This window comes from Marmota monax, unplaced genomic scaffold, assembly GCF_021218885.2.
Source record: "Marmota monax isolate L192 unplaced genomic scaffold, Marmota_monax_Labrador192_F-V1.1 WCK01_AAM20220418_F8-fsc00020, whole genome shotgun sequence".
In the NCBI taxonomy this organism is placed as follows: Eukaryota; Metazoa; Chordata; class Mammalia; order Rodentia; family Sciuridae; genus Marmota; species Marmota monax.
The window spans coordinates 16,507,109-16,525,735 of record NW_026692912.1 but is presented as its reverse complement, the minus strand read 5'-3'; the positions used below and the strand labels follow the sequence as shown (position 1 = coordinate 16,525,735).

Below are 18,627 nucleotides of genomic sequence, written 5' to 3'. Positions count from 1 at the left end.
CTTGTCCAGCGCTCTCTCTAGGAGGGGGCGTAAGCCTTGGATTTTGCTCTTGTCTTCTCTTGGGGATGTGGGATGGCTCCAGGACCTGACACAGCTGTATCACTTCTCATCTCTTACAAGTAGTCCTTGCATTTTTCTAGAGAAAAATGTTTCTGGATTGACAGAAGAGAAAATGACAAACTTGAGGCTGGTATAGATGGAGACTGGCCCTGGCTTTGGAAGACTGTAGCCTGTCCCTGGCCAATACACCAGATGTAGCCTTTCCTTGGCAGCCAGTTCTGTGCTGTGCTGTACCTCACAGGAAGGCTCTTGTCAGCACTGTGAGTCACTTACAGAACTAAGGCCACACCTGGGTGACCCTGTGCTAGCCTTCAATCTAGGCTCAATGTCATTTGTCCTTGCTGGGCAGGGAAACAGAGGGTCAGAAAGTTGTGGGTTAAAATTTTTTTCATATATATATATTTGTTGAAGGAAATGAATCAAGAGCAGGGACAGGAGTTTAGGTGGCTAGGAAGAATATCTTTAAGGTTCTTCTCCTCTTGTAACTTAGAAAGTTGGATTGTTTCTAGCTCTTTCCCCTCTTCTGGGTGGCTCACCCTCTCCACCCTTCCAGGTCTAATGCTGGATCTCTGCTCGTGGTCTGTGACAAGACAAGTGATTCAGCCACACTGGTCTCCTTGACATACTATCCACATCTCTTTGGACCCTGCATCAACTTATTGCTTCCCTCAGCTGTAGCTTTGGCCACCCCAGGTGGGCCCATGTGTGAGGTGCCATATAAAAGCCAGGTGAGCCTTGCTTCCAACATCCTCTGCTGTCACCAGATATGCTGCTATAGGATGCATTCCTTTCCCTCCATCACCTGTTGAGATTGGCCCTATGTAACCCACATCTTTGGGGTGCTGAATGCTGCTTTTCTCCTGGCTCATTTAGTATGGCAGCTTTTCAGCCATGGGATCTACCATGGCTATGAGAGTGGTGCTTAGCTCCATTTACTTCATTTTGTGGAGAGGAAGGCTCATCTGTAGAAACTGGGCTAGGGAGTGATTGTGGGTGTCTTCATGGCCTGCTTGCCATCTCCCAGGATGAGGGTGGGCTCTGGCTGGCGAGTGGTATCCAGAGGGACTTCTTCCAACAGCACATCAGGACTCAGGTGGGCAAAGTGACTGCTCAGTCCAGGTGGGAACAACCTGCTATTGGGCAGACAGGTACTTTAGCCCCTACCAGAGCCCTAGAGCATCTTTGCATTCAGGCCTTTCACCCTGGATCCATCTATCTGGCCCTGTTGTGCTCAACTTTTGGTCTCTTAAGTGGTCGGTTAGGGCCCAGCCACTCCTTTGGGAGACTGGTCTTCTTACTCCATGCTAGGGCAAGCGCACTGCCAGGAACATTGAGGCTCTTGGGCCCAAATGCAGTGATATCCTTGGGGGTTTGGCCTGGGGTTGGCCTCAAGCCATCAGGCCCCCAGCCCAACTGCTGTGGTAGGGTTTTCCTGCCTTGTGTTGTAGTGTTCTGGTGGCAGAGCCTGTTAAGCTTGCTTCTCACCCACTCCAAGCAGACAGAGCTCTGACTGGGAAGGAGTGGAGAAGTACAGCAAGTGTGAACTGAAGCTCTGGGCTGTTAAGATGGGGCTCCCTCTTAAGGAAGAGTAGGGTTGTCTGGCTTCACTTCAGCCCTTCCTCAGCTCCAGGGCCAGGGTACAGGAGGCAGCCATGTGTGGTCGTGGGTAGAAAAACTTTCCCCATCACACGGTTACACACGTGGCATTCGACTCCTGGCTGTAGCTCGCTCTGGTCTGGTGATGAAATTAGCTTTTAGAAGTCTATTTAAAATATCCCTATCTATTTATTGTGTTTTCCTGAATACACAAGTGTAAATAGTATAATTTTGCAGTGCAAAGTCCTTGGCAATAACTTTATGTTGTGTGTTATGTTAAAAAACATTGGAAACCACATCCACCATGGACTGTCTGCCCCACCGGGGCAATGGTCACATGTAGGACTGAACTTGACACCGTCAGCGTGGTTGAAGCAGCAGCCTGCATGTGTGGACTCACCAGTGCCTCGCCCAGAGATGCCTGGCCTTCACCCAAAGGGACCCTGCTGCCCCGACTTCCACAGGCAGCACCCACACTGTGGCTACTTTGTGCTGAATATGTTGGACTCTGCTGTAGACTGATAACTCTTGTCTGGCTGCTGCAGTTTGTCTGTAATGCCCTGACATGTTGCATTATCCCTCTTTGGATGAATAAAAATAAATGCTTCTGTGTTAATGGCAGTGGACTAAACCATTCTGTGCAGGACCCACTCTGGCGGAACAGAGACTCTGGCTCAAAAGGTTCTAGTGCTGGCCCCTCTCACCTGGCCTACAAGACCAGCTCAGTATGTCTCACCAGATCCTCCCTCACACACAGGATGAAGGGCTCCTGACAAAGCCAGTGGGATCAGAGCTTATTTCATGTTCTTGTCTGTGGTCCTTAAAATTCTGCTCGTAAGTGAAAAAAGTTTACTCCACATGAAACTTCTAGCTGGCAGCCTGGCTCAGTGAGTGAGTGGGAGGTCAAGAGTGCGCCTGGAGCTTTTCACACCCCTCACAGTTATGTCCTCAGGACCATCCCAGGGGTTGGCAAGCCTCAGATGAGATCAGGAACCCAAGGCTCAGAGATAAAGGGACTTGCCTAAGGGCATCAAGCTTCTAGAAGGCAGCAGCAATGGGACTCCAAACCTGGAGCTCTTGCTTCTGCTCCTGCCAGTGCCTGCTCTGCGGCGCCCCTGCAAGGTTCCTGTAAATGAGCAGCCCTAGGAAGCGGAGCCCAAGACCAGGGTGAAACTCCTGCCTCTGCCTGCAGGTAAGTGGGGAGCTGAGTGGACAGTGGCACTGGGTGCTTGCCCCACTTTTCCCCTGCACACCATGAGTTTGGCTTTCCAGCCATGCTAGCTAGCATTGACCAGAAGAAGAGCTGACCAGGCCAGCCCACCTCTGCTCCTTCCATCCCAGGTTTGCCTTTCTGGGCCTGAGGGGAAGCCAGGCTTTCTTGTCTGTAGAAACAGGCTATTGAGGGGGGCCTGGAGAATAGGAGGGGGCAGGCTTGTTTTTCTTGGTCTTGAACCCCAGAAGAGAGAGTCACAGTCCTACATGGCAGGGAAGACAGGACCCCCAGATTGTGTGGCTACAAGCAGACCTTCACTTTGAAATTTGGCAATGATATCCCAATAATTGTCACAGTGACTGCGGGGAGGGAGTACATGATGAGTCAAGAGTGCCACAGCAGCTTAGCAACCTGAGACAGGCGGAGCCTGCTGCACAGAGGGAAGAGACGTATCCAAGGTCATGAATGTGTAGTGCAGAGCTGTGTCCATGTGGTCATCTTGAACCAGCTGTCCTGCTGGAGTTAACACCTCAGCCTGTATGACCTGGGCCCTATGAGCCCCAGCTTCCTCATCTTTAAAATGGGAGAAGGGTGGGGAGCTTAGTGCTCAGGCCTGTTCTTCAAGCAAGCACCTTAGTCATTACTCTGCGTGGCTCCAAGCTTCATGTTTGCTCCATCTCCTACCACCTGCCCCTAACCCCATGAATCCAAGAGTAGTCCCAGTGTCAGCATCACACACAAATCTCTTGAGCAGCAAAATGACTCTCCTAAGCCACTAGGGGCCCAAATTACCTACCGTACCCCCTTTGCAGAGGCTCTTACTTTCGCAACTGTTGAATCAATTCAGAACCAGGAATGCTGTAGACCTACCTTGAGCCCTCATGGATTCTCCTTTCCTTCTCCCACTGCTCACCCACTGCCACCAGGGTTTGAAATTTTGACAGATGTAGAGACATGGGGGCTGGTACCTCTTGCCTTTAAAAAAAAAAAAAAAAAAAAAAAAAATATATATATATATATATATATATATATATATATATATATATATATGGACTGCTTCACAAATTTGGGTGTCATCCTTGTGCAGGGGCCCTGCTGACATTCTCTATATCATTGCAATTTTAGTATATGTGCTGCTGAAGGGGGCACCTGCCTTCTTCCCCCGGAGTTACTGACAGTGCCCTGCATCAGCTCATCTTGCAACTGGGGCTGCCAGATGCAGCTTGGCCTGTGTCATATTCTCTCCACCTCTGAACTGAGCAGCCTGAACTGTGCCCAGTGTCAAAAAAGCAGAGCAGGAATTCCCAGAACTGCCCTTCCTCCTGCCACAGGTCCCTGGCCACTTGCTGCCCTTGGCCACTTCCTTCATAGCCAGGCTCTATAATATCTGTGTGTGTGCCTGGCTCTGCCTCCTCCCTCCCCATTCCTTGCTTCCACCGTGGTAGCCGCTGGCAACCTCCCCAGATCTAATGGTCCTGTAATGAGCTGCCCTCACTCTAAGACAGTGCCCACTCCTTTCCTTCCCTTGAGTTTCCACTCCTGGGCCTGTGTAGCCCATGCTTAACCTGTGTCTTATCTGCAGTCTCTTCTGTTCTCCTATCTATAGAGGTTACAAATTAAAGGAATGACTCTGTATGGAGTGACTGCTCCCAGCCCCCAACACCTGGTAACACCTGGGGTTGTTTCCGGGCTGTGGCATCCTGTGATGCTGGTCAGCACTGCCGCACAAGCTGACCTTTACCACCGTCAGCCAAACGTCAGTGCTGGAGTTCAGAAACCCTGGGCCACAGATTCCAGACATCTCCACCCTGCACGTCCCAAGGGATCTCCAAATCCACGAACTTAAAAGCTACATTTATCTTCCTGGTGTGTTTTTTCCACTCACTAAGTTTCCCTGACTCCATTCTCTGTCATCCCTGCCCAAACTAACTTTTCCCAATTTTCTCCCTAAAGCATTGATGAGGAAGATCCCTATGAGAGTTGGTGTAAAACTCTCCAGGGTTCCCTTCCAACTTCTGGTGTGTGGCCTCAAATTACCCAGTTCCATTTCATCACTGTCTCTTCCAAGACAGACAGCTGTTCCAAATTCCATCTTCTTGCCCCTTTATCCAGCAAATCACCTAGTCAAAATACTGTGCAAAATGCTGTGGTACGATCATCTTGTCTGCCCTGCAAATATACTTTTAGTGGTCTCACAGGGTTCTGTACCTCTGGAAGTACTTACCATTTGGCATTGCAATTATTAATCTCTCTCCAGTCTCAACCAGGGCCCCGTCCTGAAAGGGGGACACTCATCTGAGTTATGGAATCCTTTCTTGGGGCCAGAGGAGAGCTGCAGGGATCAGGATTTCTACTATACTCCTGAACATGGGACCTTTGGGACTGGAAAAGCATGGAGCAGGCTGGCCAGCAATAGACCCCAGAAATATTCCCTCTAGCCTGTGAGCATTGAAAGGACCCCAGCTGTGAAACTGGCCTGGCCTCTCTATAAGAACACCTGCATGGGCTCCCTTTCTTTCTGAAGGCATAAAGCCGTAGTCTCTGGATTTGGATCTGTTTCCATTCGAAGGCTATGTGTTAGGGGGGCAGATATTGGAGAGCAAGTCAAACGGGGAGGGAGACCGAAGCAGGTATGCTGAAGGACCACAGTGAGGAGAAAGCCATGCTACCAGTTTCCCTAAGACCTGGCAGAGCACACCTGGGCCCTGGTTACACTTAACTACTTACTGCTCTCTGGCTGTTGCACCTTGGCCCCAGCATTCCCTCTCCCCTCACCACACAGGCATCTCTTACTAACTCCACCCTTCCTTTCCTCTCTCCTGTAAGACCCTCCCTGGACCTCAAGGACACCTAGGTTTCCATCTGTTTCAGTCACCGAAGTACTGCACTCCACAGCGACTGTAGGGACTCCCCCCTCTGCTGTGTCTTCTCCCCCGTGCAGCCTGGCATACCTCAGGTACATGCCTGTTGGTGGGCAGAAGGTGCTGCCTGATGCTCACACAAGACAGTACAGTCTTGTCCTCTCTTGACTGACTCCTGTGCTGTGTGGGATGAGGAAGGGAAGAGGAGCATGTAAAGAGAAAACTGGATTTTACAAAGAAATGCTGTTTGTACCAAAATATTTAATGAATATGCTGTTAAAATAAAACCAACAAAAGAAATAGTAATACAATTTTACTGGTTTATATTTCAGTTCGTAAAGTTGACACACAAACTACCCTAGCACAATGTCCACACACCTAGGATTAGATGGGCTTACAGCTGTTTTGATAACTGAATAAGAAAGACACAGAAAGCAGCAGAGGGGATGATCATTGGTGTTGGTGGGGGCGTGTTGCCACTTGTTATCTCCCTTTTCAGAAGACCTCAGCAAGCGTTAAGTACAGCCAACAGGAAGAGAGATACAGAACAGCAGCCCAGTGTCTCTATATACAACCAGTGCCTCCTGTCACCAGCCACCTCCGCACTGAATGCCAAGAAGAGGACAATCATTTTGCAGACAGCCTGTCAGCATTTCACTATATAAATTAAAAGTTTTTTGTCTTTTGCTTTTTAATAAAAAAGGTGCTAAAACCTCCATCATAGCTTTGAAATGAGAACCTGCAGCCCATCTGGACAGTGAAGTCTGTGCCCAGCCACACATTCCAGGAGGGCTCAGAAGCCAAGTCAGGAGGGACTAGGCCAGGAGGGTGGAGACCTCACGGCCTGTGCACGCTCACATTTTACATAAATACAGTGCAGTCCTCACTTATACAACCTGTTGTGCAAACACACTAGGAATCTTGGAAGTGAGGGCCCTTTTCACAGTTCCCACGGTGGCAGGGAGGAGAGCAGGGCCCAACAAAACTCAAGTAAAAGTAAGTGCCAAGTAACCATGTCAGTAAGTTGAGCAGATCAGCAGTCCTAGTCTGGGATTTAAACACTGTCAGCTGGGTACATTGGGGAAGATATTTATATATATATATGTACACATGACACATTAAGCAAAATAAGATTTGTCCACATTATGATTAATCCAGCTTTGCAAGTCACATCATCCACCCAGCCTTGGGAAATCATTTTGGCAGCTAATGCTAAAAACAGGAACTACGAGAATTGCATAGAATTTATCAGAAACATGTAAATAATGCTAAACCAAAAACCTGTCTCTCATATAGTTTAACAAAACTAGGTGGCTTCGGCTATAACTAGGAAACGCTCCTGTTAAAAACAAAGTGCTTCTCATGACTACCTGGGGACCACCTGCTGGCACAGACGGATAAGAATTATTTTAATTTTTGATCCCTGCTGCCCCGCCCCCATGTATATAATGCATATTAAAAAAAATAGGTTTAGAAAAAAAAAAAATCAACACACTGAAGGATCCCCAAACGCTGATAATGTAAATTCAGCCTTTAGGCTGGGTGAGGTGTTGACCTACACGGAAGGGCCTGGGAGGTCACACTGAGGAGTGATTTCTGGTGTGTCCGGAGCATCAGCTAAGTTGGCAGGCCTGCTGGTATCAGCAGTTAGGAGAGCCCTACCCAGAGCTGCCTGCTCAGGAGCCCTGGTCCAATGACCTACCAACGTGCGTGAACAGATTTGAATTAGGTACATTCTGGTCCTGGGACATGTCACAGAATCACACATCTGGCCAAAGAAGGCAACAAAAGGTGGCATGTTTTCTGAAGGTGTTTGGAGGCAGCCCGGGCTCTCAGCAAGTCTCTTTCCCTTGAACGCCGGTTGCTGTCTTTATGGAGCTCAGGGTTCGGTTAAACCAGGTCTTCTTAGCTGCCTGTACCTCATTGAGAGCAAGGCCTAAGTGGTGCTCCAAGTCCTGTAGGAGGAAAGATGAATATGAGGATCTCAGCTTTAGTGTCAATGACATTGCCTCCCCAGAACTGAGCCAGGTAAAAGTTACATCTGGAAACTTCCCCTGCTTCAAGCTGGCAGAGGAAGATCTGTAATACCTAGAGATTTGGGAGCTTTCCTAGTTAGACCTCTTGTCTCTTGGGATTTGTTACCCGGGGTACTTTACCACTGAGTTACATCCTCAGTTTTTTTTATTTATCTGTGATGGGTTCTTGCTAACTTGCTGAGGCTGGCTTCAAACTTGCAAACCTTCTACCTCAGCCTCCTGAGATGCTGGGATTTCATGAATGTGCCATTGTGCCTGGCTAAACCTTCATTTCTTGTCTGGTGTATTTATTAAAACCAATGGTCTGTTAATTGAATGTCTCCCCCTTCTATCCACGAAGCAGACAGCTCATGCTCTAGCTCTTGATTATACCATTAATTCCCAACTAAAACTTTTAAAGTTCAATTGAGATGCTTCATACCCTGGGCCCACATCTTCTCTCCCAGTCTTAGCACCTGCCTCCATCCCCTCCTCCTACATGGAAGGTCTCCCATAAGACTGTCTCTTCACTGGGCAGTCCTCTCTTTCCTCTGGCTGTGGAACAAGCCACTCCTGACCTCCTGCCTTGGTGCTCGTGGTTCATTTGCTGCAGCTGCATGCCCTGGCCATTCTCTGACCACAGCCCACACACTGACTGCTGCCTTGGGGCTGCCTTTCCTGATTGTCCTGGGCAGTTCCATGAGCCAAGGCTTAGCTCTGCAATCCCAGACCTAGAACAGGAGAACAGGCCTGGCAAAGAGCAGGTGTCCAGGGACAATATACAGTGGGAGCGCAACTGCTGCAGCTCCGGACCTGAACTGCACTGAGATACTGAGCACAGGCATTCTTCCAGGAGGATTATGATGAAAAGTTTAAAAATGATGAAAAAGAACCTATGCTATAAATGTCATTTCTGGGGCTTTTCATCCCCTTCAGGGAATCTGGCCCACAGCATGCATCTGAGTGCCAATGACATTACCTGGATCTTGCACTCAGCTTCCACCAACTGGAGCTTGGTTTGTGCCAGTTCCAGTTCCATCTCTCTCAGCTGGTTCTTGAGGGTCTCCTTCTCTTCATCTGTATCCTCATCTAACATCTCCTTGGTTGAGCTGATGCCCTTCACATGTCCTTCTTTGTTGAAAAATTCCCGGCAGCGCTCACAGTCATCCACCTTTTGCTGTAAGTGAAGTCAGAGATAAAGAGGCAAAGAGGAGAAACCAGCCCTTGGGGACGCTGTAAGCACCTCCCCTGGGGGCAGGAGATCCACGAAAGGGCATCTCTGTTGAGCACGTAGCTTCTGACACCTGGCTTTCTTTGGAAACTGGCAGACAACCCACTGGGAAAGCTAGCCCGGCAGTGTACATTGAAAGAAAACAAATATTCTTGTCTTGACCCAGCAGTCACATTTCCGGGGACCCAGCTAAGAAAAGGAAGCAATGACTAGATAAGATTTACCTACAAGGTTTCACTGCAGAACTAGGGATAGGGAAAGGGGGGAGGGCTCCAACGATCCAAGAACTGGGAGAATGAAATATACTGTGCTACGTTTGTTCAAGGAAGAACACGGTTGCTAAAAGGTTTGAGAAAGACTTCCTAATATGGGAAAATGGCTAAATGCTAGTTCAAAGAAATAGGTCACAGAAATATATATAAAATATGGTCACCAATAATATCCCATGTCATCAAAATAAGGTGCCACTGACTAATAAACATTATTTTATGTTCCTCTTAATATTTTGTCAAGTAAGCCACAAAAAGCTAGCCATCATAAAAAAAGCTCAATTTTAGCAATGATAATGTGAAATAAATACACGTTAGAAGGAATGAAATTTTACATGTTACCAAAGTGCTAGTAATGACTACATTAGCGGGTGGGAGTATAGCACAGGGGTTGGGTACATATTTATTAGCACTGTGCAAGTTCCTAGGTTGAATCTCCAGTATATATACAAAAAGACTCTCATTGGTGGGTAATAGCATTATAAGGGTTTTTCAACATATTTGCTCTCATTTCCCTAATTTTCTGGAAGCGCATTATTAAAGTTTTAGAATCAGAATATAAATGGTATTTTAAAAATAGACGCTTTTGGTTAAACAATAGTTAACGATGCAGGCTGATGCCACCTTGCTCTGGATGTCATGGTGATTTTTGCAAACATGGCTACGGGCACGAAACTTTACTGTCCATTGAGTTGTACATGTTAGTACAGCATCTTTATCACTCACCTTGTTAACTCTGACAAAAAACTCTAACACAGATATAGCTTAAAGAAAGTATCAAGTGATAAAATCTCCCTATCTTGGCAATAAAATATTAAAAAATTAAAGTCTTCCTGATAATTTACATCTGCTTCAGCAGAAAGGAGGGGAGGATCTCCACAGAAACTGGTGGAGGAGGAGGGTCAGCACATGATCCTGACCTCTGCACCCTGCCCACTGTCCTCCCAATGACATTTGGAAATCCTGGGGCACTTGTAGTTTGAGACATAGAGCCAGACTCCGTCCCATCTATCCTCCCTTCCAGAGAAACAGGCAAAATATCAGTTGATAAACACTGAGCCAGGCTGTGACAGGGACTGCGTCTATTCCTCAGCTTCTCACACTTAGTAGTTCAATGCGCCTCATAAAACCTGCTGTGCTGAATAAAGCTATAAAATGAACTAGGTCGTGTACAATTTCTTTGGTAAAGGAAGTCTTACCCGAATTTTCTCAATTTCCACTTTATTAGCGGTCTGCTGCTTCTCCAGTCTTTCACTCAACTGAGAACAGATCTGAAGAAACAAAGAGAAAACAGTAATCTTTGGAGCAATGCAGTCATGTATAGTTTGGCCTTGGTGTACATTGTACAATGGGCAGTTGGAATATGCCAAATGGAACTAACACAGCACTGAACAGGCTGTATCAGGAGGGGTGTGAAGTTGAAAGACTAGCAGAAGCTTCTCTAGCTGTGCACCCTTTGCATCACCAGGGCTTGCAGGAATCTGCAGATGTATTCAACAGTCAGTGGTTTTGGAACATTTGCAGACATGAAATCCTGGCATAGGAAGGAGCAAGCTTAATGCAGTGATGGTTCAAAACTCAACCAGAGAGAACTGGTTTCCAACCACAAGTAAAACTAAGTCCATAATCTTAGTCTGAAATGCCCCAAAACATACAGTGGTTTTAATTTATTAAGTACCTACTATATGCTGGGCACCATGCCAGGTATTCTACGAGTCTATTTCTCTGAATCCTCATAACAGCACTTTGAGACAGGGATTATTTTTCTTATTTTACAATTGACATTAAGGGGAGAGCAAAGGGAGGGTACACAGCCAAGGTATAGGGACCCACCTGCTTGTAGTCACCGATGATAGAACTGTTTTTTTTAATCTCAGATTCTGCCTTGTCAAGTTCCCGACGGCACATTTCCTTTAACTGAACACATAAGAAAACAAAAATGGATGTTTTAAAAGAAATAACTAACTGCTTAGTGCTGGGCCTTCCAAAAAGTACCTCGATCAACTCAGGAGGGGCTTGAATTCCCACACCTTCTTTCTCTGTCCTTAATCCATTGTTCTTGATGTTGGGAGAGGGACAAACTTCCCAAAATGCCAAACCCCACTTGCAACTGGGGCTTTTGTTGAAGTCCTTCCTGCTGGTGCTACCCCCAAGCTGAGTGTCACCTTAGCTTAGGAGGAGCACAAACCAAACACAGAAACAAGCTAATACAACGCTGCAGCTCTCCTAGCGCCTTGCTGTTAACTCAGAGAGCCTTTGTCACATTCAGCCCAGTCAGTCCCACCTGCCATGGGCAGGGTGTACCCCTGAGGATTGTGGGGAGAGAGGGCAGGGGCTAGCTCCAAGGTACATGGCACCCACAGCTCATCCAGTGACTACGGCTGTGTGTCCTAGTAACTGGAACACTGAGGGAGACCTCAGAGGACAAGGAACAGAAAAGCCAGACATTTCCTCTTCTGTGACACTCCTGTGCTGATGCACAGGAATTTTTCTGAACCCAACAAAGGACAGGCTTTGACCCACTGTCACCTCCTCAACTGTAAGAACCATTACACTTCACAGACTAAATAAAAAAGCCCTTTGGAGAGAACCTAAAGTCAGCTATCTCCAGGTTCTCCTGAACTCCCACCTCTCCAGCAGGGCAGGCACGGAGCAGCATGGCAGGCAAAGCTCCCCTCACCTGAGCAGACTCCTCTTCCAACCGTCTCTTCTCTTCTTCTGCATCAATCAACTTCTGTTTAGTCATCAGTAGCTCCTTATTCAGTGCATCAGCCTTTTCTTCCGCCTGTGATATTTAAGATGTGCTGTCACGGAGAGAACTAAGCACTGAAGAGGGCTTAAATTACTGAGCACAATCCTATTTTAAGACAGGGAAACTGATCCACATAGGGGAAACCACATGCCCACTGTCACAGTGAGCCTCAGCTCATGTACAATGGTGGGCCAGCCTCCCACGGGGAGTGCATATGGGCCAGGAGTGCATCTTTGGGTAGCAAACAGGCTGGCTCAACTGCCATTGTTCACTGACGAAGTGCCAGACACGCCACGGAGAACTCTAAACTTCGGGTTCTCTGAGAGACAAAGCATTAAAAGTATTCAGCACAGTGCCTAGAATAAGTGAACTCTCAATAATAAAAGATCCCTGTCATCTTTTTCTTTTTCTGGTACTGGGGACTGAATCCAGGGTCACTTAACCATTGAGCCACATCCCACCATTCTCAGCACTTTTTATTTTTAATTTTGAGGCAGGGTCTTGCTAAGTTGCCGAGGCTGGCTTTGAATTTGTGATCTTCCCGCCTCAGCCCCCTGAGCCACACTGGCATCATTTTAAAATTTTTTTGTGGTACATGAGTTTAAACCCAGGGATGCTTTACCATTAAGCCAATCTCCAGCCCTTCTTATTTGAAAAATTTTGAGACAGGGTCTAAGTTGCTTAGGGTCTCTCTAAGTTGCCCAGGCTGGCCTCAGACCTGCGATCTTCCTGCCTCAGCCTCCCAAAATTGCTGGGATTATAGGTATGTGCCACGATGCCTGGCTGTCATTGTTTTGAACAATAATAATACACTCTGGTTTTCTTCTTCCAAATTGTCTGTATTTCCTGTGCTTCATCCAGTAAATTCTGCATTTTGCTGTTAAGGTCGCCCCATACAGGAGGTTGCCTCTTTCCTGGCACTTTCTTTTTTCTTACTTTCAATGACCACATTTCACCCCAGTCCTTTTTTCTAATACATGCAAACATCTGGTGGGCATCCATTGAAAAATCATATCCCTGTGTCTGATGTCTGAGCTCCTGACACTGGTCCCTCCCAGGAAAACTGAAGAATGACCCCCTAAACCATGCTAGAACAAGGTCAAGATCTAGATGAGAGGGTCTTTGCTCCACAGGCTTCCTCCCTTGGCAGTGGAGGGAGGATTCCTTGAACGTGAACAGATTTCCAGAAAACTGGGACCTTAGATGAGGAACTGAGAATTAGCATGACATGCAAATTCAAAAGTTCACTATGTCTGGCAAACTTGACAGGAACATAATTAAATGGAATACCAGAGTTAAGAGCTGCCCTTACTGGGGATAGCTTGCCATCTCCTTCTCTAGCTCAAGCCCAATTCACAATCAAAGGGGGAAATGAGGAGACTCAAGCAGCAGGGGAAACAACTAGTAAGTAGAATGAAGACTAATTAAAGATTTTTATTCCATTTTAATCAAAGTAACCTATAATTTCTGCTTTAGACTCAGTTAACATCTCATGCACCATGGTGGAGCACCTGGGCTGTGCACTGAGGTTTTCTCCTGTGTCCACTGCCAGAGACGATGATCACTACTGGGACTCTGGGAGGGACAGAAGCACCAGGTGAACTGGGTCTTCTAACTCAGGAGTGCCCACCCTGAAGAAGAAAGGTGAGGAGGTTCTGCTAGGTTCTCAGGGCCCACCTGGCACAGCTCCTGCCTCCAATTCACCAGACTCTGGGCCCAGCATCTGTCCCAGCACTCCCAGAGCTGCCTCTCAGCATTGTGCCATTTGGAAGGTGCACAGAAGCTACTGATCTAATCAGCATCTTCTGATAGCACCACACTCATGAGCAAATGAGAACATCTGAGTCGTAAACACAGATAAAGACTTCTAGTCTAGGATTAATAGGGATCAGATTTATCCTCCCATCGTCAACAGGAAACTGGGCAAAATATATGAAGCAACTGTTTTCAGATGCTGAAAACAATAAATGCAGAACTGTGGTTCTTAGGAGGAAAAAACGAAACGTGTGTACTACTCCCACTCTGGCTTCTGCCTGGGTTCCAAGAAGAGTGTAAGGGCCTCAGAAGGTCAGCACGCTGTGGAGGGGATGGCTGAGGTGGCTTGGAGTTGTGAAGCAGAGCTCTGGAGAAGAGAAAGTCCTGCAACAGTACAGAAAACTGTAGAAAATCCAAAATTTTGTAAACACATAATTAAAGCAAAAAGAGAGAAAAAAAGCAAGTAGGACAAACAGAAAACAAATTCCTATACACAAAAACTCATTTCAAATATAAAGACAAAGATGTTAAAAATATAAGGATGGAAAAAGATATATAGTGCAATGCCACAGAAGTTAGAACGGTTGTATACCTGCCAGATACAGTAGGTTTCAGAACAGTGAGTATTACCAGAGACAAAGAGGGTCCTAATGATACAAGAGTCACTACATGGAGAAGGCATAGCAATCTAAAATTTATGTTGAAGTTCAAATGATGTGAAATGAAACCCCACATAATTGAAAGGAGAAATAGATAAATGCATAAATAGAGAAAGGGGACTTTCCACCCTGCTCTCTCAGTCAGTAACAAGACACGCGGGGAGAAAAATCACTGAATCTACAGAAGGCTTAAATGTAGTCTTCAACCATCTTGCCTGACTGACACAGAGCAGCTGACCCACAGCAAGAGGACCCACTCTCCACATGCAGAGTGGTGAGCCATGAGAATTCGTTCAAATGGAGCATGTCCTCCGAAAACCAGAGAACTAAATTAGAAAATAAATACACATTATTTCACTTGTCTAGGTCAAAGACAAAAATCACAAGAACTAAATGAAAATAAAAATACAACACACAATGCAGTGAATATGGAGGGAAATTGTGCTTACATGGAGATAACTAACTTTTGAGTGCTTACTTCAGAAAAGAAAGGTTCTTTTGTGAAGAAGAAATGGAATTTTCAACCTTCCTCTTTGAGAAGCTAGAAAAAATGTAAATTAACCTAACAAAAATAGAAGGAAAAAATAAAAAGCAGAAATCAATGACAAACACTAGAGAAAAATCAATGAAACTAAAAGCTGACTTTTGAAAAGATCGATCCAACTGATAAAACTTCTAGTTAGATTCAGGAAAAAAACATAAGTTACCCAATATCAGGAATAAAAGAGGGACATCGCTTCAGACTCTACAAATACTCAAAGAAGGAAATAAAAAGTTTATATCACTGTACTTGACAACTACGATGAAATGGATAAATTACTTGAAAGACAAACCATAAAAATGAGCACTGAAGAACCAGAAAATCTGGGTAGCTTTATTATCTAAAAAGAAATTGAATTCACAGTTAAACAGGTTTCTATAAAGCCAATTCCAGGCCCACATGACTTCAATAGGGAACTAAAGATTTAATCAAAGAACAATCCTTTGTAGAGTCCTTAAGAAAACAGGAAGGAACACTTCAAGCCTAGTTCATTCTTTGAGAGCAAAACTAGACAAAAACATTACAGAAAATTCCAAACACTCCTGATGCACATAACACTAATAAAAATGAAAATGTTTAATTAAAAAAATAGAAACTCCAACTGGGCTTATCCTAGGATTGTTTGGGTGGTTTACACTTTAATTTACTTCACCATATTAATAAAATTAAGGAGAAAAACTAAGCAACAAGTAACTTCTACAGATGTAGGAAAAGCATCTGACAAAGTTCATCATTCATCATGACAAAAACTCTCAGCAAAGAGGAACAGAGGAGAACTTTCTCAGCCTGCTCTGTGCAAAACCCATCGCCAATATCTGGAAGAAGGCAATGACATCTACTTTCTCCATGCAACAGTGCTCTGAAGATCCCAGTAAGGGCAGTGAGGAAAGAACAGCTGGAAAGGAAGTGAAACTGTCTTTATTTGGTGATGACATGATTGTGTTGGGGGAAAACCTAAGTGGTGGGGGGAAGAAGCACTACTAGATTAAGAAGTGATTTCAGCAAGGTCAAAAATCAGTTGCAGGGCTGGGATGTGGCTCAGTGGTAGAGTGCTTACTTCACACGTGTGAGGCACTGGGTTCAATTCTCAGCACTGCAAATAAATAAGTGAATAAAATAAAGGTCCATCAACAACTAGGAAAATTAAAAAAAAAAATCAGTTGTACTGGCTGGGCGCTATAGCACACGCCTGTAATCCCAGCCGCTGAGCAGGCTGAGGCAGGAGGATCACAAGTTCAAAGCCAGCCTCAGCAAAAGTAAGGCACTACACAACTCAGTGAGACCCTGTCCCAAAATAAAATACAAAATAGGGCTGGGATGTGGCTCAGTGGTCAAGTGCCCTAAGGTCAACCCCTGGTACCTGCCCCCTGAAAAGAAAAAATCAGCTGTACTTCTACAGACTAGCAACAATTGGAAAATGTAATTAAGAAAACACCACCACTGATAATAGATTAAAACAGGTTTAAGTCTTACAAAACTGACAACTAAAAAGCACTGCTATGAAAAACACCTTATTCAGTGAAAATTACAACATGCTCATGAACTGGATGGCTCAATCATTGTTCAAATGTCAATTCTCAGAAAAACTGATTCATAGATTCAATGAAATCCCACTAAAAATCTCAGACGGCTTTTATTTCTAGAAACTGACAAGTTAATTCTAATCTCTATAAAGAAACACCAAGTGACTTTCAAAAACATCAAGGTTGGAGGACTCACAGGACCCAATTTTAACATTTATTATAAAGCCACAGAGTGGTACTGGCATAAGGACAGCCATACAGATCAATGAAGCAGAAAAGAGAATTAAGAAGTAAATCTGCACACAGCATCAACTGATTTTTGATAAAGGGGTCAAGGTAACTTAATGGACAAAGTTGAGCAATGTGATCAAGGTCACAGAACTAGTAAGCAGGTGGGCTCCTGAGTTGGTTTCCTTTGATCTCATGTCATTCTGTTTTAAGGCAGAGGAAGAACCACACCAGGGGGGATTGGGACACAGTCCTGTCAACCCTCTGCCTGGGACCTTCTGTAGATTCCCTCTCAATTCTTTCAGCACCAGGGTCAGTTCTAGCCATCATTCCCACTGCACAGGGGAGAAATCCTGACTGAAGTTACTTAGGGATTAAAGGGCTGACGTGGAATCTCTCCACAACTGTTGTGTGAAGAACAGCAAAAGTGACAGGTGATGAGTAACAAAAGTGATATAAAATCAACTGAAATACACAGAGGCTTCTGGAGATTGTGTAAGCCTTGCTATCGCTTTTTTTTCTGGGATGCAGGAAGGGGAGAGTTGAAAGGAATGAAGTTCTTTTGAAAACCTGAGACCCTGAAGTCAAAAGAAAGGTGAGTGGACCCACAATTCTCACTGTGGTGACAGGAAGAACTGAGCTGATTTTTGGTGATGGTTCCAAACAATCCAGAGAGATGACTAACTTAGAAAGGAATGTCTCCTGACCCTGTAGGCGCTGGAGGAGGCTGCTGGGCCTGCTGAGGACTGGGAGCTCTCTCTAGGTTTCAATCTGAGGGCTCTGCCTCTGACTAGGTGGGTGACTGTGTGTAAGATATTTAATTCATTTTTGCCTCAGTTTCCTGATCAGTAAAACAGGCATCAGGATACCCCTTCTACAATCTGGGCTGTTTGAGGATTCAGCAAGAAGGTGTATATAAAGCACTCAGTGAAAGGCCTAGCACTTGTCAATGTGTCAGAATCATTAGTCATAGCTCCTTTCTCCTACTTATTATGGGGACAGGTGGTATCACAGGAAGAGGCCTGGCATTCCAATTAGATGGGCCTCAGTTAGACTCAGCTCTGCTTCTTTCTGGGTGCTTCAAGTATCAAGCTTTATGACTTAACAAAAAATTCCCATCCATTAATGGAGCCAATGTTACTATCCTTAAAAGGCTGAGGCAAGGAGAAGAGGTGTCAGAGTTTAGTGAAGTATTTATAAATAAATGGTGCCTGGCAGCACAGATCCTCACTAAAAGGGAACATCTATTATTATTGTTCATTTCTGATGTCAGGTATATGACTTAGTTCTTTTGACTACTTTATCAGGATAAAGACACCTTGAAAAAGGTTTCACACTGTTCAGGGTCAGGTTTCAAGTGTTATTACTAGTGTCATCTACACTCTAATACATAAGATTTCATATACTTTTGGTGGATGTCAAGAACCTCCTGAAGTTCATGGACTCTACAGAGTCAACATATGGAAAGTGAAACCCCAGTAAACACTCAGCAGCCTGAAGTTATCCCTATCCCTAAGAAACCAACAAGCAGAACAGTAATTCCAGGAGCCTGGTAAGGAAATCAAAGGTAGAAGCCAACAGACTACAGCCCAAGGTCAAATCAAGTCCATTGCCTATTTTTAAATACCATTAATTAATTAATTAATTAATTAATTAATTAATTAATTTTTTAGTGTGGTGCTGTGGATCAAGCCCAGTGCCTCATGCCAGGAGAGTGCTCTATCACTGAGCCACTTCACTGGCCCCTATCACGTATTTCTGTAAATAACCTTTTACTAGAAAAGAGCCATGTTGATTCATTTCCATCTTGTTTGTGGTTGCTTTTACACTGATGTCATAATTCTAAGTAGTAGCAACAGAGACCATATGGTCCACAAAACCTTAAATACTTACAATCTATCCCTTTCTAGAAAAAAAAGTTTTG

General features: G+C 45.1%; 2 protein-coding genes and 1 non-coding gene across 9 annotated transcripts in view; 1 reads left to right on the top strand and 2 right to left on the bottom strand.

The window, feature by feature from the left end:
• Positions 1 to 2,272, top strand: part of Strbp (spermatid perinuclear RNA binding protein) — a 140,696-nt gene extending 138,424 nt beyond the window's left edge. The window contains exon 20 of the transcript XR_009227436.1: positions 614 to 2,272. The gene's annotated coding sequence lies outside the window, so the exon portion shown is untranslated. The remainder of the gene's footprint in view (positions 1 to 613) is intronic.
• Positions 2,273 to 3,911: 1,639 nt separating this feature from the next.
• LOC124097536 (U6 spliceosomal RNA) lies at positions 3,912 to 4,018 on the bottom strand. The gene has a single exon (XR_006853271.1). It is a non-coding gene; the product is annotated as a U6 spliceosomal RNA (small nuclear RNA).
• A 1,953-nt stretch (positions 4,019 to 5,971) lies between these two features.
• Rabgap1 (RAB GTPase activating protein 1) overlaps positions 5,972 to 18,627 on the bottom strand; it is a 170,822-nt gene continuing 158,166 nt past the window's right edge. For all 7 annotated transcript variants that reach the window (XM_046451967.2, XM_046451966.1, XM_046451968.2 and 4 more), the window contains 5 exons: positions 11,926 to 12,030; positions 11,079 to 11,162; positions 10,445 to 10,516; positions 8,725 to 8,922; positions 5,972 to 7,685 (listed from right to left, as the gene is read on the bottom strand). In XM_046451967.2, coding sequence (XP_046307923.1) covers positions 7,563 to 7,685; positions 8,725 to 8,922; positions 10,445 to 10,516; positions 11,079 to 11,162; positions 11,926 to 12,030 — 582 coding nt within the window. In that variant the 3' untranslated portion in view covers positions 5,972 to 7,562. The remainder of the gene's footprint in view (positions 7,686 to 8,724; positions 8,923 to 10,444; positions 10,517 to 11,078; positions 11,163 to 11,925; positions 12,031 to 18,627) is intronic.